Genomic DNA, 24858 nt, shown 5'->3' with positions numbered 1-24858 from the left:
AAGATCTGCTTGCTTCATGAGGATCTATTGTAGCTATTTATTTCAAAATAAATGTAATAGAACCAACCAGACAGGAGGACAGAAACACTGCAAATGTTTTGCCAGTGGATGTGGAAAAATAAATTAAACCTCACCAGTGAAGGGTACCTAAAAGCAGTGGAACAGGGAAGAGATAGACATGGTCCAGGATGGTATGGCTTGGGGAATTATGATTGCTGCAGGATTGAATGCAGTAGTTTCAGCCCTTGAAAAAGAAAAATCTCACCACGGCCCCTCCTTCTCTGCACACTGGCATGGGATCAGAAGTGATGATTTGCTGTTTGGGTGAAGCAGTGGTGCCTTGACAGGGGTGGGGTGGTCAGCACTGATCAGCAGCTTGCTTATTTGCTTTATGTGCTTCTCAAACTGAGCTTAGTTTGATTTGGAAATGGGAAATCTGGGCACAGAAATGTTGTTCTGAAGTGCTGCAGCTTGCAGGACTTACAGAGGAGCTCACACATGGATAAATTGACAATTTACAGAGACGAGCTCAACAAATAAAAACACTTTGAGAGAGGTGAGCATGAAGCCCTCAGTACTTAGAGCCTAAAATAATAAACTTCACAACATGGAGCCACAGGACAACTTTCTGATCTACTGAGGGTTTCAGGTGGCTCTTTCCTTCTGGGGAACTGCTGTTGGAGGTTGGTGGGTGTAAGTGCAACCAAATAATCACACAAAGTATGATGGACGTTATTCTGTTAGAGGGAAAATATTTGACACCTTAAAAGCCAAACCTCAGGAATGGCTTCTACAAATCCAGGCAATCATTTGTGAGAGGAAAAGGAGAAAAACACTGTAGACACATTCACTGTAGTGATTATTTGTTCCGTTTGTTTTAGCTCAATCCTTCTCTAGCTAGGAAAGCAAAATATTAAAAAAAAAGAAAACCCCACCGTGCGTTAAAATAGTGCAAGGGTTTTGACAAAATTCCACTCTAGTTAAATGACACCTTTGCAATGTAAAATGTCTTCCAAGCAATGGCCAAAAAATTACAAATTTGTAGACTTGAGTGAGTTTTGGTGTTTTGTTACAAAGTACCACAGTCAGACTTCGCTCAGGGGGAGTATCTTGTATCTCAGAAGACATAACTTTGGGAGAAGTTTTATTCCAGGTATGAACTCTGGAGGCAGAAGCAAGCTTTAATTTAAATAAAAAGCAGCCACATAGTCATTTAGAGAAATTTAGTGTGTCTTTGCAAGAAAACTCATCTGCATAATCATCTCTGGGAGCCAGGAGGTGCTGCAGGAGTGCCCATTTTCTGTTAATGGCAGCTTTTCTGTCAAAGCTGCTGTGATCACAAGTCCTTTCCTAGCCTGTAGCGCAGGAGGTCAATCAGATCTTTATTGCAGCTCCTTAACAGGCTGAGCTTTAGTGGTGCAGTTTGCTGCTCTGTGTGGTGGTTCCTGCTTTGCTCTCCCCCTTAAGATCAAAACCAAACATGCTCTGAAAAACTCTCAGCAAATATTGCAGGGGACCTTATGTGGTTTATAGTGTAGCTCTACCATTTAGCATTTAGGTAATCAGGAGTAAGTTGTGGAATAAAAACTAAACATGAATTTCGCTAGCAATCACCCTTGAGAAGGTTTCCTGGGGAGGGGGGGGGGGGAATCCTACAGAAAATATAAAGAAAATAGAATTATCATTTAGGAAATAATTCTGCATGCAGAGATGAGAGCAAGGACATGCCTCAGTCATAAAAAGCCTGCTCTGTGCTGGGAGCAGCACCATCTGCTGGGAAACCTCGTCCTAGACCCCAGAGAATCCCAGACAGGAGGCATTGCTCCAGGGCTGGTGCGCCTTCAAATAACAGCAGGACTTTTGGGTTATTGGCATGAGAGAACAGTGAACTGTGATGTAAAGAGCCTGGTTGGTTTTGGTGCAGTCAGGTCTCTGCTTAAATAGGTTTTATTTTAAGGATGGTGCTGTACTTAGGCAAATGCAGGGAACTTGGCATTTTTAGGAGTAGGAGGAGTGTGGCTCCAAACACAAGGGTAGCAGTTCACAGCTCTTGGCCATATTACATTTATTTATACTTTAATCAAATAAAATTTATGTATTTTTGGAATATATGTATTTTTTTTAGGAAGAATCTCTCTGCCTTGTAATTGGCAAATACATCATGTTTTCAGACAAGCTCCTTTTATAGATAACTTCTGTTTGCTTTTAACATTCCTTCACCCTTTAGAGGTACCTGGAGACAAATTGTGGGCACAAATGCACACACTGGGGTAGCTAATCTTTTAAAAGTTATTTGCAAACTAGGGAGTGAGCCAAGAAATGCAAATGCTTGTGGCTGCAGTAAGCTTGCAGCTGCACAGTGTGGTTTCAGATGGGAAGCAGGAGTTTTTACATAACTGAATTGACAGATCAAACCAGAGTGTGACCTTGTTTATGCTTCAAGTTTAAAATACCACCATAAATCACTCTGCAGTGATTTTGCCACCTTTCCAAGAAAAGTTTTTAAACATATTGCTGTTAAACTGTGTGCTGTGAATGGCAAGTTAAAAGACCACACAAAAATAGCCATAAAGGACCTTGCCTTCTTTGAGGGCGAAGCATCTTTGTGGCACTGGGAGTGTCTGGCTGTGTGTGTGAAACACTGAGGCTGGGAGGGTGGGTCTGGTTACCAGCACCTTCCTGCCCTCAGTTTCTCCTTGCCCTTGCCATGTGCTCTCCCTGCCTCCATCCCCCTCCTGCATTTTTGTCCATGTGGAAGCTGCCTCCTGCATGCTGTGCTTTGAGTGCAGCAATTCCTGAGTGGGCGCAGCTCTGTGTGGGGGGATCTGGGACCCTGTGCTCACCCCAGCCTGCAGTCTGGGCACTGTGACAGGGTCAGCTCTGCTCCAGCCAGGACTGGGGCAGAGTTGCACAGCTCACAGAGCTGTTCAGTCAGGTGAGATTTGCTTTTTCAGTGCTAGCAAAATTCTTCTGAGGCCCTGGCAAGGGAAACCAGATCCACACAAAGACACCTTGAAGCTCATGAAACAGCCAGGTGTTCTGTGACTTGTCTTGTTCTATTTTGAGTCAGAAGATTCTTGCCCTGTGTTACCTTATCTGACAGTAAAAAAAAGAAAGGTATTAGATGTGGATGAACTTGATCCACAGCTGCCTCTCACCAGAGAGAACTGGTGTGATTGCTTTCCTTGACCTGAGACAGCCTGTCCTGTCCCTCTTGACCTTGGAGGACATGGCTGTGTTTCTCTCCTCCAGTCCTGGAGCCTTAATGGTTGTGTGGCAGCATGCACCACACACTGATGTTCTTTTCCTGCCTCCTTCCCCTCTGTCCGTCTCCTGTCTCCTCCATCACTCCTGTGGAAGATCAGGCCCCAAACCATTGCAGGATAAGTGTACCCCACACATGGGTGGCAGGAGAAGACTTGTGCACACATGGTATTCACAGCACCTTTCTCTTGACTCACTAGAGCTGAGTGGGGCTCTAGGAGTTCTTGGGCTGTTACACAAGCCTGGGAGACAGTTTCATTGGGAGATTCTTCCCAGTTCTGCCACTGACCTTTCTGCTTTGCCTCTCCATGCTTTTTTATCTCTATCTCCATGATGGGTGCACAGCATACTGCTCTGTGGCTAAAACCCCCTTCTCTCCAAAACCCAACCATCTAACCAAAAAATGGTTCATGGTTTATCATTGAGACACTCTGCCCAGGAATGAAGTGTCAGCAGCTGAGGGAAGTAGTAGTGATGATATCTCCCTCTGTAAAAGGCATGAGGTGTGTTTGGGAAACGTGACCTCTCCCAGGACTAGTTTTCCCTGTTTCATTAATTCTGTCATGCTAACACTGCATTTCTCAGGGCAGTGAGAGAGATGGTTTGATTGCTCATCATCCTTTTTTACTTTTTTTTTCTGTTAGAGGGCAACTTCATATAGTAGCTTACATATATATTATCCAAACATAACCTCCCTATGTATAGTCCAACTCCTCTCCATGCCTCACTGTTGCTCTGCCACTCTTATCTTCCCATCCTCCTCCTCTGAAGGAGAGAGCCTGCCAGGTTCAAAGGACTTTGAAATGTTCTTGTACAAATCACTGTTTTTCCACTTCAGGAGAATTTTAATTATCCTTCACCTCTGTGAGCATTTTGCAGTGGGTATTTTCTCTAGCAACAAACAGGAGATGATGAGGATTTAGCAGTCAAGATGATACCTGCCTGGGAGTTTAGGAATCCAGTTTGTATCCTGCACAAGCCATTGCTACCAGAGGCTGCAGGCAGAGTGACTAATTCATTAGAGGGCTTCAGATATCAATCTCTGAGTCAAAGTAAATGGAAGCTGACATTATGATAAGAAATTATCCACTTCTGGTAGATACATATGATCCACAGCAACACTGTGAGATTAATCCAAACTATCTGCTGAATGTTTTAAAATGGAAAACTGACATTTTACCAAATTTGCATTATAATTATTTTTGAATTGTAATTGAGCTTACATGTTTAGAGGAGGAAAATACCCCAGTCACAAAGAGTATTTTACAAGTGTCTTTTGTCTTAGTATTATTTCTGGTCTTCCTACTTTCTCTTGCTGAATCTTTTGAGGAACAAACTTTGGCTTAGAAAGTCCCTTTTTAAGGAGGAAAATAAGTGCTGAAATTTGTGGAGTGCTGCAATGAAATCCAATTACAATAGATAAAAAGGCCAAGTGCTAGAAGTTACAAGGAGAAATGCATGGCAGTTACATAATTATCTCCATTTGTTTATGGTGTTTATATCACAGGGATTTCACCACAGCATTTGGGACACCAATGCAAATATAGATATATACACACACACACACACACACACAGTTGCAAAAGTCATTATATTTTTGTTGTATCAGAGTTTTCCCCAGTGCATATATGGGAAAAACTATGTCATGTGCTGAACAACTGCAATAACACTGAACTAATTGATAGGAATAGGTACTCTATGTACCTTCTGAGCCCTGGTGACCCTACAAACTGGCAATGTGACTGAAAGCACTAATGGTCAATGACCTGACTGTTTCAGTTGTATCTGAGGAAATCTAAGGTTCTCTAGGAACTGAGGAGCACCCTGCAGTTATTTTGGGACAAATAACCAAATGGCTGGAGTGCTGATGGGGGAGGGAAGCTTGCTCTTGGTTCACTGGTGGTGCTGGGAGACAGCTCTGTTGCTCCCACAGTTTCATGGAGAGCTCGGTGTCTGGTTGGGGTTTTTTGGATGCCAGGCTGGGCAATAACTGTCTCAAGTGGCTCAGGTGGCCAAGCTCTGGATTGCACACCTGGCATGAAGGGAGATAGGCCATGGGCTGACTGTGGTCTCCTGTGGTTTGCTTTATGTCTGAACTATACGGGGAAACAGGATGGGAATAAAGCTCTGGAAGACCAGATAGAAATAAGAGAGAGAAGAAACTTGACCGTGTCCTTCAGCCCTCCTTGGACTTCTGTGCCGTGTGACAAACCTGTCATTCTGTGGCAGCTGCTGAGACTGTCACATCTAGGGATTTCCTGAGGGGTTCAAAGGATTCTATACCTGACTATTTAGGTGTCCTAGCAAGTGCGTTTGCCTATTGCTGTTGGCCCTGATCATCAAGATTTATACAAAAGTTCACAGAAAAAAACCAAAGCTTGATAACTGATAGCATTGAATGGCTTATTTTTTACTGCTGTAGCAAATAAATAATTATAAACCTCCCAACCTTCTTGGGCATTTTAAGGCTTATTCAAAGGCCCAGAAGTGTGTGGGATGAAGGGTATGCCTGAATGTTTGGCCTGTCTGTGCCCGCAGAGCTGGACAGCGCGGAGGAGCTGGAGAAGAAGCGGATCTGCCGGATCGTCACCAAGGACTTCCCGCAGTACTTCGCCGTGGTTTCCCGCATCAAGCAGGAGAGCAACCAGATCGGGCCCGAGGGCGGCGTGCTGAGCAGCACCACGGTGCCTCGGGTGCAGGCCGCCTTCCCCGAGGGGGCTCTCACCAAGAGGATCCGCGTGGGGCTCCAGGTAAAGCTTCAGCTTCTCTCAGTGCACCTGGCTGGGTGCATGAGACTGGAAACCACGGAGCTTCCCGGAGCTCACACTGCTCACTGCCAGTGGGGCTCCTTCACACCTGAGCTCTGAGTTGGCACAAGTCTGCAGGGCACGCTCAGTGTCCCTCAGGCACGGGGGGTGCACAGTTCTCCTCCCTGTGGCACAGGCCCAGCTGCCCTTGGATCGCCCCCATGGTCATTGCTTAGCATCCCAGGAATGGAGAGAGGGAAGCAGAGACCTGGAGCTGTCAACACTAGAGCCCCTGTGCAGTCCCTGTCTGCTGTGGCAAAGCAGCAGCTTGTGAGCAGGGTCACTGGGCTGCCCTCTGCCATGGGAATGGGTTTGGTGGGGATTACATGCAGCTGTTTGCCAGCTGCTACTGGGTCAAAACCCTCCCATGTACATCTGCTGTGTCTTAGGACATTCACCAGTGGCATTTCTAGGGGTGAAATCTGGAAAGACTTCATCTAGGGGTGAAATCTGGGAAGACCATGTAGCTTAAATTCTACTTTAACTGCACAGAAAGTGGAGAAATATTCCATAGGAATGGGAGGCATCTTTGAGTTCAGTTAGTTATCACTTAGAATTCCCTTAATAGTATGACAAGTCATGAAAAAGAGATGCTGATTTGAATTGCAGGGCTTGAAATTCACGCTGAAACATTTCTGTTAAAGATATTTCACATCTCCAGATGGTTAATCTTGAGAAAATGGAAGTTGTGCTGTTCTGGTTATGCAGTTGCCTTGCCAGAGCTCCCCAGTGTGAGGGGAGTATGACAGCTCTGTATGCAGTGCTGTGACTGCAGTGTAACTGCATGGTCTCTGCATATCAGTGCACTCTGCAATTTGAATTATAGCAAGTCATGGGTCAGCCTGATTGAAACAGCCTTGAAAGTTTAAAAAAACTAAAATTAAAAGGCAAATAGATGCAGACTCCCATTAGCATGTCTGTCCCTTTTGACTGTAGAAAATGTGAAATTTACCTGTAAGTCTTTTGTAACTTCATGCATTCTTTGTGATTTTGACCCAAACAAGTATTTCTTTCTAATAATCACAGAAAGCACTGAGTACAGAGGTCAGCTGGGGTGCAGTGTTCCTCAAGAGCATGAATCTGTGTTTGGCAGAGATGTAAGAATTGTCTGTCACCTCCAGGAGACAGTGTCTAGTCCTCACTTCTCAAGTGCAAAATAGGCCTGGTTTTGCATTTTGAAATTGTATGTAATGTCACTAAGAGCAAAACCAAACATGCTCTGAAAAACTCTCAGCAAATACTGCAGGGAACCTTCTGAGGTTTATAGTGTAGCTCTACCATTTAGCCTTTAGGAATTCAGGAGTGAGTTGTGGAATAAAAACTAAACATGAATTTCACTAGTAATCACCTTGAGAAGGTTTCATGGCAGGGGAAAAATCTGCAGAAAATAAAAAGAAAATAGAATTATCATTTAGAAAATAATTCTGCATTTCTATAAACAGTTTGTAGCTCTAGTTTAAGTATGTACGTTCCCCATGTTGACAGGCTCAACCAGTTCCCGAAGAGATTGTCAAAAAAATCCTTGGAAACAAAGCAACATTCAGTCCCATTGTCACTGTGGAGCCAAGAAGAAGGAAGTTCCATAAGCCAATAACCATGACAATTCCTGTGCCACCTCCATCAGGAGAAGGAGTGACCAATGGGTACAAAGGAGACACGACTCCCAGCCTTCGACTCCTATGTAGCATTACAGGTTAGAGAAAACCCTGCTCTTTGCTAAGGCTGCTGTGGCAGCAGCAGCTCTGTGCCCACTCTCATCACACCTGCATGATCAGCTCTCCTGAGCAAAACCAGCTGAGGTTATTTCCAAGGCTCCCACTGGTTCCATGAGCTTTTTATCTGGTCCCATTTTAAAAGAACTCTCCCAACACGTGTTAAATTTCAGTCTTGGCTTTTAAATGTGCTTGTCAGTAAAAGTAGCTTGCAGCAGTAATTCTGTCCTAGCTGATATCAAGAGGAGGTTGCTGTTGACTTGTTCTTCGCTTACATCTTTGTTTTTTGTTGTGTGGCGTGTGATGCTATGTAGCGTTGTTGATGCTCCATGATAACGCGGAGCTCAGCTGCTGGAGAACATTAATGTCTAGGCTCTCTTTCAGTGTGTGGAGATAGAGATGTTCTTTGTGCAGTCTGTGTGTGGCTAGTGTTTGAGAGGAAACCTGCCTGGTGTGTGTTTGCACAGGAGGCACGTCGCCGGCGCAGTGGGAGGACATCACGGGCACCACGCCGCTGACGTTCTCCAACGACTGCGTCTCCTTCACCACCAACGTTTCTGCCAGGTATGGGAGCAGACCCTGCCAGCTGCCCCTCGGGAGTGCCTTCCCTTGGCCAGCACCTGGATGGCAGGTTGTGTTCAGGCTTTCTGGAAGCCCCTCACAAGGCTGGTGGAGCGGTGATGGCCCAGATGCTGCTGTGTCCCTGCCCATCAGCGTCCCACACACCCAGGGCTGCACACACACAGAGCTCTGCCCTGGCTGGGACGGGGGCTTCTGGCTGGCACACAGCCTGTTCCTCTGAAAGCTGCCATGCCACACAGGGCTTTGGTTTTGCTGTAAATGGCAACAGAGAGAGAAAGCTCAAAATGTTCATCCCGTTAAAAAAAAAAAAAAGGGGTTGGGGATCATAACAACGCATTTGTTTAAAAATTTAAAGATTATTAATTTCTGGCTGTGGGCTTTTTAGTTGAAAATTGTATTAAATTGCTCTCGCAAAAATAGCTTTTGCAAAAAATGGTGAGTTCAAATCAATCTTGATGGACTTGATGGACTTGTATGCTAAATGGAGGCATTTACCAGGATTCGTACAAATCCTAGTGAAGAAAATTCATGACATAGAATGTAGAGCATTTATCAATCAGTAAATGACATTGCAACTATAAAACCTTTTATGAAAAGAGAGAGAACTGCTGGAAAACTAAATAGATCAGGGCTGAAATATTGTAGGAAAGACTGATACAAGGTATAAATTATTTTTATCATACTTGTCTTCAAACTCTTAATCATAAGATGAGAAAATAACAGTGTAGCACCTGTTTGTGGAGACTTCACCGTGGGCATGTTTGGTTCAGCCTGAATGGGAGATGTGATTTGCTGAGTATGTTATAAATGTGTTTGTTTTAGCAAATCAAATGTATAGTGAAGCATCAGCACATTACAGGATATTAAAGATCACATGAAATTCAATTTCCTCACTTTGGCTCAAATGAGCCTGCAGATTGATAGTTTTATGAGATATCAGTCTGAAAAGGGTTAGCTAGGTATGTCAGCATTTCATTGACAGGTATTCCCATTTCTGGATTGTTAAAGCTGTGCTGAGAGTAGAAGAATAATTACAGCTCTGGCAATTCTGCAAGGACAGTACACATGCAAAATGACCAAGGATACAGAACACAGTTTCTCTTTAAGCCTTAATGAATTGTTGGAGCATAATGAAAAGTTGATTGAATGGTTTGCTTTTCCCCACTCAGATTTTGGCTCGCAGACTGCCACCAAGTACTAGAGACTGTTGGGCTGGCAACACAGCTTTACAGAGAATTAATATGTGTTCCTTACATGGCAAAGTTTGTGATATTTGCCAAAATGAATGACCCCGTGGAATCCAATTTGCGCTGCTTCTGCATGACTGACGACAAAGTGGACAAAACCCTGGAGCAACAAGAGAACTTTGAGGAAGTTGCCAGGAGCAAAGACATTGAGGTACATTGCTTGCAGCTGGCTTCCTCCTTGTGTGTTTTCCAAGTAGCAGCAGCTCCTGCAAAAACCACACAAGCCCTGTTAAACAAAGGTTCACAGCAAGGCTGTGGCATGAGAATTCTCAAAGGAAGAACAGAACAGGGCGAGACTGGAGGAGCAGGAGGACTTGTGGGTGCCCCAGTGCAGTCTGCAGTGGGATTTGCCCTCGCTGCTGTCAGGTGGCCCTGGCTGGGCTTTGCAGACAGAGGGAATTCCTTCTCATTGGCCCTGCAGGCACACAGGCATGAGTAGGACTGGCTTGTGGTCAGATCACAGTCACTAACTTATTGTTTCTCAAAGTAAATTACACACTGTTACTTTAGAAAAGCCAGTCAGGTGGCTCGTGGTTTTCCAAACTGCCTGTACTCATAACACCTTGCCATAGTGCACAGTGATATTCTAATTTGTTGTTGAATGTAACCAGGTGGGGACTTGTGTTAAACTCAGGAATGATGTTGGGGAAAATCATGATGTTTATATGAATCTACTATTAAAAGAGGTTTTATTGACATTTTGTTCTTGCTTTGGTAGGTTCTTGAAGGAAAACCTATTTATGTTGATTGCTATGGAAATCTGGCCCCTTTGACTAAAGGAGGACAGCAGCTTGTTTTTAATTTTTATGCTTTCAAAGAAAATAGACTGCCATTCTCTATCAAGGTAAAAGAAAAACAAACTAAATAAATGATCCTGTTGCTTTCCTCCCTTCCCACCGTCCCACTTCCCCTTTTCAGCCCTACAGGACTAACTTGCCCCTAGGGTGTGAGTGTAGTTCTTTAATATGTGAATAACATGGAGAGGGTGCTTTGCTTGAAGCCACAGCAGAACTGCTGGCACATCTGGGAGCAGAATACCCATGATATGGATTGACAGCCTTTTACTAAAACCATATCTCAAACTGGAGTCCCCACATATATACCAGTAGGTGACAATTTCTGAGGGTTTAAGTAAAGGAGATGCATCCAATAACATCCTGTACTTCAGAACAGCCTGCAGAAGGTGTGTGCGGACTGTTCATCTCTAAAAGGCCAGGAATGGTGCTCACTTTCCTTAGCCTTGTCACAGCTGCCCTGCTGGAGAGGTTGTTAAGCATTTTGGTAAACGCAAGGGCAAAACATGGCAGAATGAAATGAAGTGGGCAGACGGTGCCTGTCAGTAACACCCCAGTATGAAACTCTCAGGTTGGACTCAGTCAGCACCTTGTCTTGCGTGGATTTGCCATCAGGGAGCTTCAGGCTGACCTAAAACTCTTTCACAGTAACACATTTTCTCCTCCAGCAGCTCAGGCTGAGCTCCAGCTTGGTATTATTAGTGTTTACACACTAGAAAGCTCCTTGTAGAAAGAAATTCTGAGAACTGTTCCAGAAACCTCCTCTAGGACTCTGAATTACCACTTATTACTATTACTACTATATTACTATTACTACATCTTACTAATGCCTCAATTACTACATATTACTATGCTAAAGCAAAATTTCTTTTCCAGGTAAGAGACACCAGCCAGGAGCCCTGTGGTCGATTATCATTTTTGAAAGAACCAAAGACTACAAAAGGACTGCCCCAAACAGCTGTTTGCAACTTGAATATCACTCTGCCAGCACACAAAAAGGTATTTGTTTGGAAAAGTAAACATTTTTCTTAGGGTTGGGTTGGATTTGTTTTTGTTCCTTTGGTTTTTGTCTCTCTCTTTTTTTTTTTTTCTTTTTTTTTTTTTTTCTTTTTTTTTTTTATTTCCTGCTAGTCATAAAGAAACCTTGTGAACTGTCAGTAATGAGAATGCTTTGGAATATGACAAAGGCTTTGAAAATGTATGTTTTATTGGTTTCTTGTATGTAGAACGCTTTTAAAGTCTCTTGTTACTGTGGTGTCAAGTTCCTGTAATTTTTACAGTTCTGTTTACAGCTCATGCTTCAGCCTGCAAGTCATAGGTTTATGCTTTCAGTAATGTCACGTGTTTATTTGCATTGGATGTAAGATTTTTTTTCTTTTCTTTTGTGTTGGCATTTTGGATTTGCTTTGCCTTATAAATCAGCTTGCATTTTGTGCTCCCAATTTGGTCCTTTTCATATCCTGATATTCTTTTCCCTGCTGTCCATTATAATATTCCTTGTCTCTGCAATGCATCTTGGGACCAAAAGGAAACAGAGTCAGATCAAGATGATGAGGTAATATACACACTGTCTTCTGTTTTTATTTCCTTCAGATTTAGTGAAGAAAAGTAGTATATTATAGAAAAAAACAACTATTTTTAATGGTGGTGTTGAGATGATACCTACAGAAAAATAACCACATCCTCAGCTTCTGATAGGCTGCTGTAAAACAGTAGAGCTGCTCAAATATGGGATACCCCATGATTATAAATTATGAAATTAAACCAAGCACTGAACAAAAGCAACTAATTTTCTTTTGAAAAGGGATATATTTATGACTATCAGAAGTAGTCAAATTTTGGCAAAAACTCAGGAGGAGTTTAGTGGATAATATTTTACCTCTTGGAGTAACACTGACACTGCTATGGTAACTTGTATTTTTGAGAAGGAAAAAGATACTGCTGAGGCCACAATAGTGGCTTTTAATATCTCACCTCTGTAAATAAACTGGATTCTTTCTAAAAAAGCAAACCAGCCAAGAGCAATTTCTAAATATTGTGTTCAAGTCTATTTTCAAATTAACCTCAGATATTTGCAGCTTAAAACCCACTGTTTCATGGAAACTGCAATGTTAGATTGTCAGAAAACTGAGTGGGTTTTACTCATTAGAGGTAGGTAGAGATGAGATCATCTTGTAGAAGAAACAACATAGGTGTTTCCAATTTGCCTAGCAGCAATATTTCTTTCTGTTCCTGGTGGCAAATAAATAGCAGTTGTCACCTGCTGGTTAGAGTAGCTAAAAAAACTCCAAACAATGCAACCCAAAGCATTCCTTACATGTTAAAAAATAATAATAGCAAAAACATCACTTTACTTCCATAGAACTTCTTCCCAATGAGCTATTATATGGCTATAATAATAGTTCTCTTTCTAAACAGACTGTATTTTTAGCCACATATTCGAGTTTATCTCTGAAGGACTACTAATATTAAAGACACCACACTAGCACCTATCCCGCTGAACGCAGCAACTTATGAGGCAATTTATTAGTTAACAAGAGGAGTCTGCTTTCTAATCCACATCTTTGCATTTTGTGCATATTAAAAAATCCCCTCCCATGCCTTTTTTTGTCCTTAATGTATTCACTTTAAAGCCAGTTGTACATCGTGGTGTGTGTGCTTTCGGGACAAGCTAATCTGGGGGCAATACTCAATCGGTCACTCACTCTTATGAATGTTTTGTCTGTACCTGTAGTCTTTTGTGTTCACCTCCTGTTTCTAGCCAAAGGTGGTTTATTTTACAGAGAATGAACAAAATCACGCCATTTCTATTAGCGTGAAGCAGTTTATTAAGTGATAATGCAATGAGACAGTACGGAGATGCTTTAAGGCAGGATAATGAGCTGCTTCTGCTGTCTCAGTTCTTCTACCTGATGAGCAGAGGAATGAACCTGAGGGCTCACAGTAGGGTTGCAGTCCCTCCCTGCTTGCTGCAGAAGGGTGGTCACTCACAGCAGGTTTCTGTGCTCCCTGCCTGGCACTCATCTCACAGCACCCAGGAGCAGAGGCTGCCTCTGCCCCCTCCCTGCCTGCTCGCCCAAATTCGGCTTCAGCATGCCGTCCTGAAGCTGAATGGAAGCACCCTTTCTCCCCCGAGGGGTTGTGTGCCACGAAAAGCAGCCCATCCTGCTGCTCTGTTCAGATGGAGGCAGTGGTTCCCCAGCCCTAAGTGCTGCTGTGTTTTGTTGCAGACGGAGAAGGCTGACCGGCGCCAGAACTTCGTCTCCCTTGCTTTACGTAAGCGCTACAGCTATCTGACTGAGCCTGGAATGAGTGAGTTGCTCTTACCAAAGTACTAAACCATGTAGATGTGATTGTTCATAAGAAGAGACATTTTTTCTATAAACGTTGTATTTGGTGTCATTCTGGGGAAAAAAATTAAAAAAAAAAAAGGAGAAAAGGAGACAAAAAGCTGTCTAAAACAAAACTCTTGGATGGACTGTGAACTCTTGTGTTGTGAGAGCTTGAGGAATCCTGACTGGCAAATTATGTGTGTTAGTTAAGTAAAAATATAATAGTTTTGAAAAGTTCAATGTAGTTCCAGAGTAGGAGGATTGCAAATTGCTTTCCGAAAGTGTCTTTTCATCTCCTCTTTGAAGCATTAGAGAAAGATGCTGTAGAACGGAATATTACACAAAAATTCAGCCACTCAGATAAGTACTTAAATGTTTAGATGTTTAGCCAAAATAGAGTCTCTCATATTTTATATTTTCCCTCTTCTTTCTCCTCCCCTTCCCTTTTTCCTCTGTTCCCTGCAGATGCTTTTTATTCCCTGGCACCACACATTGCTTCTTCCTAAACATGTGTTCCCCTTGACCAGACCTGTGGCATTCTCTTCCTCCCCAGTTAAATACAATAATGTATTTGGCTTAGCTTTTCTTCCTCACTTCTCCTCTATAAGGTCAACTGCTATTGTTTCCCATTTCCAGGCTTTTTCTTGCCTTTTTTTCCCCCCACTTTTGACTTCTCAGTTGCTACCCTGCCACAGACCCTTTGATATAATTCCATAAAATCCATAGACAAACTTCATCGGGTCTTGGGAGTTCCCACTGGATGGCTGCTGCTTAATTATCCTATAAGATCTGTGGCTTCTTTGGATCAGATGTGCTCCAGAATATGTTGCACTTCTCAGGCCGGGAAGAAGACTCCAAGCATATAACATCTGAAGAAGCTCTCAGATCTGCTGAGACATCTTGATGGACTGTTAAGGTATTGTCACAGGCTTGATTGGAACTGAGAGAGGGGGAAAATGAAATTGCTGGAAAGAAGCTTGATGACTGTATATCATTCACAATAAATTTTTCCCCCCTCACTGGGAGGGAAAAAAAGTCTTATTTATTCACCAAAGGTCCATTAAGTCTCATTCGCAAAAAATTGTCAGATTGTTTTTGCTCTTCAACTGCAAAGAGGAGCACAGAAGCGGCATCTTAAATGTCTCTGAATCTGTGATTTGACAGGCAAAAAGGAGTGAGGAGGGCAGCCTGACAGCCTAGTCAGTTGTGACTGACCAGCTCGTGATGGTGCAATGGGGTTCCAGTGAAGACACGTCCTAACACTAACTGCTGAACAAGTTATTAGCTCTTTTCAGAATCATTTTGGAGCTTGTTTCTTGAACTCAAGACTCTATGAACTTCTGGTGGATGTCAGCAGCTACTGCTAATTAAATCTTCAGAATAAATAATAGTATTTATAATAGCTTCATAATAGTTGATTTGATTAAGTACATTTTGGGGTTTTTGTTCGGGTGAGGAGAGAGAAGTGTATTTCCACTTTAAAATATTGTAGTACGAAAAGTGGGCATTTCTTGATTCAGTCTGTGCCAGTCAGGGCTAGTACTCAAGCTCTCTTCAACATAAATGTTTTTATGAAGTGTCACCCGCCATCCACACTGACTTCTGGGCTTTTATTGGCTTCTGTAGGACCAGCACATTTCTCCTTGCAGGATATGGACCTGTGGTGCACTGAATATTCACTATTCTATAGGAGTGTGTGTGCTGAAACAGTTCAGTGTTAGCCTTGTTGAGCTTATTTCACTGTGAGTTACTGTCTGTCTATAAGACAGATCAAGCAGGTTTGACAAATTATTAGTGTAACTTTAGAGAAAGGTATGTTGAATAAGTTCTTTGCATATTTTAGCTCCATTTCTAATTCCAACTTTAAAGGAAAACAAAAATTCCTCAAAGTTGCTTTCAGTGTCAACTCTCTGAATGTTATTGCTGTATCAGAGGATATGTTTGTGTAATGCAATTCCCAGAAATACTTTCTGACATGAGTGCCTCCTGTGATGCAAAATGTGGTTGATGATAATTCTGTTTAAATGCCTATGAATAAGCTGAGAGTTCTGGGGGATGATAACATTTAACAGGTTTGTCCTTGCTAGGAATTTATTTCATAATCTATTTTCCTTTGACTGCTTTTCTAATGTTACCTTTTGAGAACTGTAAAGTTGAACAGGTCTGTCTTTGAGCTGATACAAGAAATCTCCTCAAAAGGTACCAAGACACTACATCTTGTAGAAAAAGTGTACTCTTCTTTAATGACCTCTTGTGAAATTTTGTAAGGTTTATGTATTTGTGCTTAATACACCGTACGAAATGGGTTAATCTGTGTGCTCGTTCTGACATGACATTTGTGCATGAATAAAAACTGATTCAGTTGCTTTGCCTGCTCACAACTATCATACATCATACTTGCCACATTTCATTTACAACATATGCTTCTTAAAATCATTTCATGAAAAGTTTTACTTTCGTTTTTACCAGACAAAAGGAATATTGCATGAGAAACAAATGCATATGTTCCTTTCTTTTTTTTTTTTTTTTTTTTTTTTTAAATATTGACTCAGAAAAGCTCTTGCTCTTATTGGCTTTGTGAGTGTGAAGCATATCCGAATTGTGCATGGAAGATATAGATTTGAATTTATTCCAGTTGCTTCACAGTTTGCACATCAATTGCCTGTCACTTAAAGGAATTTTGGTTTCTGCATGAAATAGTTCTGAAGCGGTTTAAAAAAATATTTTAGCTACATAATGTCATTTTACGCAAGTTTATATTTTTGTATAGGATCAAATCTGAACAGAACAACAATAGAAATTATTAAATGGATAATTCTAATAGTTGCACAAAGCAGAGACATACCTAAACAGGCAAAATAAAGCTGATATGAGTATTTCAGAAGTAGCACATCAGAAAGTCAATAGGAAGTAAGAGAAGAAATTTTGATGTGGCTTTATTTTTACCTTATGGATTCCTTTTGTGTGTTTTCTGTTCTCCATTGTTTGCAGATTTGGTTGCTATGTGCTTTCCGTCTTCCATTTCATGTTGCTTTTTGGTTCGGACCAGTTATCAGTATATGGCTCGTTCCTAATTTTTTCTTTCCTTTTTTAAATCTTCTTTTGCCTCTTCCATCCCAACTCATGCAAACAATTGTACTTGCTTTTTGTAATATTACAACGTTTACTGACCAATTTTCTTCTCTGGTCTCTCTGTTTTTCAACCATTTTTGTTGATTTTTATGTTTGATTTTAATTTAACAATTTAAGAAACAGTTGAACGGAGTGCAGGAGCAACAAGATCCCTACCTGCTACTTACTCATACAAGCCATTCTTTTCAACACGGCCATATCAGTCATGGACAACAGCTCCAATTACAGTGCCTGGGCAAACCAAATCAGGCTTCACTTCCTTATCAAGCTCTTCCTCTAACACTCCTACAGCTTCCCCATTAAAATCAATATGGTCTGTTTCTTCTACTTCTCCAATCAAATCCACGTTAGGAGCTTCTACCACGTCTTCAGTTAAATCTGTTAGTGATGTAGCATCTCCGATTAGATCGTTTCGGACAATCTCTTCGCCAATAAAAACTGTGGTCTCGCAGCCTCCCTACAACATGCAGGTCACTTCAGGCTCTTTCATCAGAGCTCCCGCAGTCACAGAAGCTGCCAGTCTCAAAGGGCTGGCCTCCACTACCACATTCCCCTCTCGGACATCTCCAGTGACTACAGCAGGATCTCTCTTGGAGAGATCATCCATAACCATGACGCCTCCAGCATCCCCCAAATCCAACATTAACATGTACTCTTCGAGCTTGCCACTTAAATCGGTCATCACATCAGCATCCTCACTTTTATCGTCCCCTCTAAAGTCAGTGGTGTCACCTGCTAAGTCAGCAGTTGATGCTGTTTCATCCACTAAAGTCATGATGGCCTCGTCTCTCTCGTCGCCAGCAAAACATGTAGCTGGGCACACAGATGTACCATTGCTCAATGGGTCTGTGTCACCTCTGAAATACCCATCCTCTGCCAACTTAATAAACGGATCCAAAGCTGCAGGTGTTTTTCAAGACAAGATCTCTGCAGCTGCACATTCTGCAACTTGTGCTGCTAACGCAGTTGCTGACACGGCTGAGAGAGTGTTTTCAACAGCTACAACAATGTCATTTTCTCCACTCAGGTCATTTGTGTCTTCAGCACCATCAGCTTTCCAGTCAATGAGAACTCCTCCTGCAGGTGCTTTGTACACAGCCCTTGGGTCAATATCTGCAACTACCTCATCAGTAACTTCATCAACAATAACAGTGCCGGTATATTCTGTAGTCAATGTTTTGTCTGAACCAGCATTAAAGAAGCTCCCAGAGTCGTCTTCGCTTACAAAATCAGCCGCTGCGTTACTGTCACCTATTAAAACATTGACTACAGAGGCGCGCACGCAGCCTACCTTTACTCGAACTTCATCTCCAATAAAATCATCCTTGTTTTTAGCACCCTCTGCTCTCAAACTGTCCACACCATCTTCCTTATCCTCCAGTCAGGAGATACTGAAAGATGTTGCTGAAATGAAAGAGGATCTGATAAGAATGACTGCGATATTGCAGACAGATGTCGCAGAGGAGAAGCCGTTCCAACCTGACATACCAAAAGAGGGTAGAATTGATGATGAAGAGCCCTTTAAAATTGTTGAGAAAGTAAAAGAGGACTTAGTAAAAGTTAGTGAGATTCTGAAAAAGGATGTGTGTTTAGAAAGTAAAGGGTCGGCTAAAGTACCCAAAAGTGATCAAGGACACCTGTCTGAGGATGACTGGGTAGAGTTCAGTACAGAGGAGATTGATGAAGCGAGACAGCAAGCTTTGACAAGCCCTCCTATATCTGTTCCAGAGAAGGTCCAAATTAAAACTAAAACCATGTCGGAAAAGGATTATAGCTTGTCAAAAGTTATTGATTACTTAGCGAATGATATCGGTAGCAGTTCATTAACAAACATAAAGTACAAGTTTGAAGAGGGGAAAAAAGAAGGTGAAGAGAGACAAAAGCGCATTTTAAAACCAGCCATCGCTTTGCAGGAACATAAACTTAAAATGCCTCCAGCCTCCATGAGGCCTTCAACATCGGAAAAGGAGTTATGTAAAATTGCAGACTCCTTTTTTGGAACAGACACTATTTTGGAGTCTCCAGATGACTTTTCTCAACATGATCAAGATAAAAGTCCCTTGTCTGACAGTGGCTTTGAAACGAGGAGCGAAAAGACACCTTCTGCCCCACAAAGTGCTGAAAGCACAGGGCCAAAACCACTTTTCCACGATGTGCCCATCCCTCCTGTCATTACAGAAACAAGAACTGAAGTAGTTCACGTCATCCGCAGCTACGAACCATCTTCGGAAGATATTCCAGAGCAGAAGGCAGAGGAGCTACCAGCCTCAAAACCTTCCCCTACATTTATGGAGCTGGAGCAAAAACCTTCTGGGTCCATTAAAGAGAAGGTTAAAGCTTTTCAAATGAAAGCCAGTGGCAGTGAAGAGGACGACCATAAGTGCGTCCTTGGTAAAGGTGTCCGAGTAAAAGAAGAAACTCATATCACTACAACAACTAGGATGGTTTATCATAAACCTCCGTGCACAGAGAGCACCTCTGAAAGAATTGAGGAAACAATGTCTGTTCATGACATAATGAAAGCCTTTCAGTCTGGACGTGACCCTTCCAAAGAACTGGCAGGTCTGTTTGAACATAAATCATCAGTAACGTCTGATGTTAGCAAGTCTGCTGAAACTTCACCACAACATGCAGAGAAGGACAGCAAAATGAAACCCAAACTGGAGCGAATAATAGAGGTCCATATTGAACAAGGTAATCAGGCTGAACCTACTGAAGTCATTATTAGAGAAACAAAAAAGCATCCAGAAAAAGAAATGTATGTATATCAGAAAGACTTACCTCGGGGAGATATTAACTTAAAAGAGTTGGAAAAACATGATGCTTTTCCTTGTTCAGACGAACAAGGTCAGCAAGAAGAAGAGGAGCTCACGGCCGAAGAGTCACTTCCTTCTTATCTGGAATCCTCTAGAGTTAACACTCCCGTGTCCCAGGAAGAAGACAGTCGCCCTAGTTCTGCTCAACTCATGTCTGATGACTCTTACAAAACACTGAAGCTTTTGAGTCAGCACTCAGTAGAATACCATGATGATGAGTTGTCAGAACTAAGAGGGGAGTCTTACAGGTTTGCTGAGAAAATGCTTCTTTCAGAAAAGCTAGATGTGTCTCATTCTGATACTGAGGAGTCAGTTACTGACCATGCTCTACCCCTTAGTGTAGAGTTACAGGGGACTGATAAACGATGCAGAGAAAAAGTAGCTACTGCCCCCAAAAAAGAGATTATCTCCAAAATCTATAAAGATGTATCTGAAAATGGTGTAGGTAAAATGTCTAAGGAGGATCATTATGATAAAGTGACAGTGTTACACTACACTGGAGATGTTAGTAGTCACAAACATGCAATGTGGATGCGCTTTACTGAGGACAGATTAGACAGAGGTAGAGAAAAGTTGATATATGAAGACAGGGTGGACAGGACTGTTAAAGAGGCAGAAGAAAAACTGACTGAAGTATCCCAGTTTTTTCGGGATAAAACAGAGAAGTTGAATGATGAGCTACAGTCTCCAGAGAAAAAGCAGCATAAAAAAAATGGCAAGGAAATACATTCTAGCCAGAGCTCTGCCAGCAGCAGCCCCGAGAAGGTTCTGCTCTCTGAATTGCCATCATCTGGGGATGATTGGAGTAAGGTGAAGCAGTATGCACACGATGGGAAGTGCTTTCCCAAGGTGGATGAAAGGAAAGCATCCAGTTTGCCCAGCAGTCCTGAAAAAAGGATATATGTGCAACCTGCAGAGGACTCTAAACGAACTATGGAACACAAAGGAAGCGCTCAGCAGACTGGAGTGCCTGAGACTGGATTTCAGCTGAAGCAGTCAAAGCTCAGTTCCATTAGGCTTAAATTTGAGCAAGGTATAAGTCCCAGAAGTAAGGACGTAACTCAAGAAGAAAAAAAGCTGGATGGTCAGTCCAAAATTCCAGTAAAAAAATTGCAAGAAAGTAAGTTACCAGTGTATCAGTCCTATTCAAGAGAGAAACACGCAAAGCAAATAGAGGTCATTGATGGGAGCACAGCTTTACAGAAAGAGGTGAAAATACAGGAAGACCTTGTTCCAGGTAAAGGGAAAGCTGTGGAAGACTCTCGTGCTTCAGACACACAAAGAACTGAGATGAGGAAAGGCGTGGCAGAATGCATTTCAGAACCACGGGCTAAAGACCTGGCGTATGGCTCAGACTCAACAGCGAAGGGACACTGGGACAAAAAAATCTATAGGACGTGGGAAAGTCCTGGAACTTCTAACCATAAAACACAGAAGGAAAAGCTTTCACATGTGCTGGTTCCAGATACAGTAAAAGAAAACCATGTTGATCATGCTGAATCTAAAACTGACCAAAAAAGTGAATTTATCACTGTGACAGAGCACAAAGTGGCCTCAAATGGAATCCATTCGGAAGAAGTGAAGGAACTGACTGTAAAATCCCCCTCAAAAAGGGTTTTATACAGAGAATTTGTTGTCAGGGAGGGGGAGCGTAATGGTGAAGTGGCTGATAAAGTATCCAAAAGGAAAGAAGAAATTGCTGTGTCCCATATCCCAGTCAGAATTGTTGAGGAGAAGAGAGCCATGCTTGATGGTGTCTATGAACTTTCAGCTAAAGTATCCCAATCAGCTGTGATTCAGGAGAAAGTTGAAAGGCAGATTGATTATGTGGAAGATGAAAAAATAAAGCATTCAGAAATCAGAAAGGTTACCAAGCAGCAGAGCTCAATAGGTTTAAGTCCTCCTGCTGAGGAAACAGAGCTATCCCCTAGCAAATCACCAGATTCTTTAGAATGTAGCCCAGGAAAGGAATTTCCTTCAAGTGACATAGCTGACCCCGGTGCCAGTGATTACTTGAATAAAGTTGCACCGCTAGTGAGCACTGAGGGAGTAAAAGAGATTAAGACTTTACCTGTTTACGTCAGTTTTGTTCAAGTAGGAAAGCAATATGAAAAAGAGGTGCAACAAGGTAGTATAAAAAAAATTGTCAGTCAGGAAAGTAAGACGGTACAAGAGACAAGGGGGACATTTTACACAGCTAGGCAGCAGAAACAGCCTCCTTCTCCACAAGGTAGTCCAGAGGATGACACGCTAGAACAAGTGTCCTTTATAGACAGCTCTGGTAAAAGCCCTTTAACACCAGAAACACCGAGTTCAGAGGAAGTGAGTTACGAGTTTACATCTAAAACACCTGACTCACTAATAGCTTATATCCCAGGCAAGCCCAGCCCTATACCTGAGGTGTCTGAGGAGTCAGAGGAGGAAGCAGAGGCTAAGACAACATCTGTGAAACAGGCAGAGGTTGAGGAACCACAGATTGACAAAACATTACCTAATCTTATAAATAAGGACTCTAACAAAAGACCCAAAGGTAACAGAGTTGCCTATATTGAATTCCCTCCTCCTCCACCACTGGATGCAGATCAAGGTGAATCAGAAAAGAAGCCTCATTATTCCACTGAGAGTGAGATGGAGATGACTGAAGTGAACTTGCAAGATGAACACGACAAGTGCCAGCTGGCTGAACCTGTCATCAGAGTGCAGCCACCTTCTCCTGTGCCACCGGGAGCAGATGTCAGTGACTCCAGTGATGATGAATCCCTCTATCAGCCCGTTCCGCTTAAAAAGTATACGTTCAAACTGAAAGAGCTGGAAGATGACCACAAAGAGACCTCAAAACCCAAAGCCCCTGAAAAGATTGAGAAACAGAAAGAGTTAGGACATCCCACTTCTGGGAAACCCAATGAGTTTGACAATGGGGTTGAGTCACCCCAGAATGATGTAGTGCAAAATGGGAGTAACAATGACCAGTCTGTCACAGAGTGTTCCATAGCAACCACTGCAGAATTCTCCCATGATACCGATGCGACAGAGATTGACTCTCTGGACGGTTATGATTTGCAAGATGAAGATGATGGTTTAACTGAGAGTGATTCTAAACTTGCAGGTCCGGCAGTTGAAACCAAAAAGGACGTATGGACTACAGAAGGCATTCTAAAGCAGACTGATCGCTGCTTTAGCCAGAGTAAGCTTGAAGTCATTGAGGAGGAAGGCAAGGTAGGCCCTGAAGAAGACAAGACACCTTCCAAAGGTCCATCTTCTGACAAAGCTGGAGATAAGAGCGATAAGAAGTCAGGGGCACAGTTTTTCTCTTTGGAAGGCAGACACCCTGACAGGACTGTATTTCCTGACTCGTATTTCAGTTACAAAGTAGACGAAGAATTCGCAACACCTTTCAAAACTGTGGCCACCAAGAGTCTAGATTTTGACCCGTGGTCGAATAACCGAGGTGACGATGAAGTGTTTGAGACTAAATCGAGGGAGGATGAGGCTAAGCCATTTGGTCTGGCGGTGGAAGACAGATCTCAAGCAACAACACCTGACACAACACCAGCCAGAACTCCAACAGATGAGAGTACGCCAACTAGCGAGCCCAACCCCTTCCCATTTCATGAGGGGAAGATGTTTGAGATGACTCGCAGTGGTGCAATTGACATGAGCAAGAGGGATTTTGTTGAAGAAAGACTCCAATTTTTTCAGATTGGTGAGCATACTTCTGAAGGGAAGTCAGGGGACAAGGGGGAAGGGGATAAAAGTACAGTCACTGCCATCACACAGCCACAGGCAGGGGACAGCACTGTAGAAACAACCCTAGAGAGACCAGTAGAAACAACAGCAGTTGAAAATATGCCCGGCATCCAGGCCAGTGGAGATTGCATGGAACAAACACTTGGTAGTAACTCCCTGGAGAAATCATCGGCAGCAGTAAACGCTTCCAAAGTTGATCCCAAATTGCGCACACCAATTAAAATGGGAATTTCTGCTTCCACCATGACTCTGAAGAAAGATGGCCCTGGAGAAGTGACAGATAAGATAGAAGCTGTGATGCCAAGTGGTGAGGGATTAGAAAATGAAACTGTAGAAGTGATTGCGAGTTCAGCTTCTAGCCAGACAAGCTGTAGGCAAACAGAAAACACTGATTTTCCAAAAGATAATTTTAATAACAACAACAATTTGGATTCATCTGCTGTCCCTACAGATGATATTACCTGTAATGTAGTGCTAAAAGAACATTTGGAACCGAAATGTTCCCTCCAGAAAGCTAATCAAGCGAAAAGCACTTCAGGAAAAGGTACAGGGACAACACAAGGACACAGAGTAAGAGATAAGCAAAAGCCACACGGAGAGCAGCAAAAGTCAACAGAGTTGGTAGGAGCTAGAGGAAAATCAAAGCTTCCTGTAAAGGCCAGCTCAGTAAAACAAGTCTTTTCCCAAAATAATCTCCAAAGCAATACAGGGAGTAAAGCGAAAGAGGCTAGTAAGCCTGACAAAGCAAAGCAAAATAATTCTTCTCCCTGTCTAGAAGCAAGGTCTAGGATTCCTGTAAAAAACACACATAGGAGTAATCTAGCTAGAAGAACTCCAGCCCTGCCAAAACAAGAGCAGGTAGAGAAAGAAAAACCAAAACAACTTCCTTCTAAATTACCAGTAAAGGTAAGATCTACCTCCGTCACCATGACAACAGTTAAAGTAAAGAAAAATCAGCTTAGGGAGGTATGTAAACATTCTATTGAATATTTTAAGGGAATTAGTGGTGAGACATTAAAGCTGGTGGATCGTCTTTCTGATGAAGAGAAAAAGATGCAGTCAGAGGTCTCTGATGATGAAGAAGACAGTACATCAAGGAACACATCCTTATCAGAAGCTACTCAAGTTTACCTGCCTTCCATTACACCGAAGTCTGCTAGAGACATGAGAACAGAGGCAGCATCTATAAAATCAAAGAGTGAAAAGGCCGACAGTGAGAGGAGGAGGAGTAAGAGGACTGGTGAGAATGAAGGCAGTCAGGTTTCTGGAGCTCTCATGGCTCACCTCGTGGAGATCAAGCCTAGTTTGTAAAACTTTCAACTTGTTGATCCTAGTGCATGAACTGTTGTGATTGCCTGTGGAGTGACTTAACTGTAGTTTTCATTCTGTCATTGTCATCTGTATGTGCTGTCTTATTCTCTTTTT

General features: G+C 42.5%; 1 protein-coding gene across 6 annotated transcripts in view; it reads left to right on the top strand.

The window, feature by feature from the left end:
- Positions 1-24858, top strand: part of ANK3 (ankyrin 3) — a 335607-nt gene that overhangs the window by 284133 nt on the left and 26616 nt on the right. For 3 of the 6 annotated variants that reach the window (XM_063164024.1, XM_063164029.1, XM_063164025.1), the window contains exons 29-37: positions 5803-6014; positions 7557-7764; positions 8251-8347; positions 9535-9763; positions 10331-10456; positions 11283-11405; positions 11935-11961; positions 13637-13718; positions 16988-24673. In XM_063164024.1, coding sequence (XP_063020094.1) covers positions 5803-6014; positions 7557-7764; positions 8251-8347; positions 9535-9763; positions 10331-10456; positions 11283-11405; positions 11935-11961; positions 13637-13718; positions 16988-24673 — 8790 coding nt within the window. The remainder of the gene's footprint in view (positions 1-5802; positions 6015-7556; positions 7765-8250; positions 8348-9534; positions 9764-10330; positions 10457-11282; positions 11406-11934; positions 11962-13636; positions 13719-16987; positions 24674-24858) is intronic. The other 3 variants (XM_063164028.1, XM_063164031.1, XM_063164030.1) reach the window with 2 other exon arrangements.

This window comes from Melospiza melodia, chromosome 9 (genome assembly GCF_035770615.1).
Source record: "Melospiza melodia melodia isolate bMelMel2 chromosome 9, bMelMel2.pri, whole genome shotgun sequence".
Classification (NCBI taxonomy): domain Eukaryota; kingdom Metazoa; phylum Chordata; class Aves; order Passeriformes; family Passerellidae; genus Melospiza; species Melospiza melodia.
Note: the sequence above shows the minus strand (reverse complement) of the source record. Positions and strands in the feature narration are given on the sequence as shown.